The sequence below is a fragment of the Penaeus monodon genome, chromosome 29 (genome assembly GCF_015228065.2).
Source record: "Penaeus monodon isolate SGIC_2016 chromosome 29, NSTDA_Pmon_1, whole genome shotgun sequence".
Lineage (NCBI taxonomy): Eukaryota > Metazoa > Arthropoda > Malacostraca > Decapoda > Penaeidae > Penaeus > Penaeus monodon.
The window spans coordinates 33,611,858-33,612,152 of NC_051414.1; the positions used below are offsets into that span (position 1 = coordinate 33,611,858).

Sequence of the window (295 nt, forward strand, 5' to 3'; positions counted from 1 at the left end):
CTTTATATCAGCCTATTTATCTCTTTCTCAGTGACAGAATAGAAAATACTTACCAGCAACAAAGAGTTCATAGGACACCGTCCCATTCGAGAAGCACTTATAGAGGCCTTCGTCCTTCTTCTGAACTTCTGAAATCTCGAGGGCAGGAGAACCGTTTACTTCGGCCAGCCCGAAGCGCGCGTCTGCCACTACCACTACGCCGTTCAGGGCCACGAGCTGGTTTGCTGGCGAGTGGACCCACGTGACCTGCGACGGACACGGTGACGGCAGCGGAGGCGGGAAAGGGTGGGATCAG

At 53.9% G+C, this 295-nt stretch overlaps 1 protein-coding gene across 1 annotated transcript in view; it reads right to left on the bottom strand.

Moving 5' to 3' along the window:
- The window catches only part of LOC119591848, a 15,744-nt gene that overhangs the window by 12,737 nt on the left and 2,712 nt on the right, over positions 1-295 (bottom strand). Inside the window, exon 5 of the mRNA XM_037940591.1 lies at positions 54-246. Within this exon, the coding sequence (XP_037796519.1) occupies positions 54-246 (193 nt within the window). The remainder of the gene's footprint in view (positions 1-53; positions 247-295) is intronic.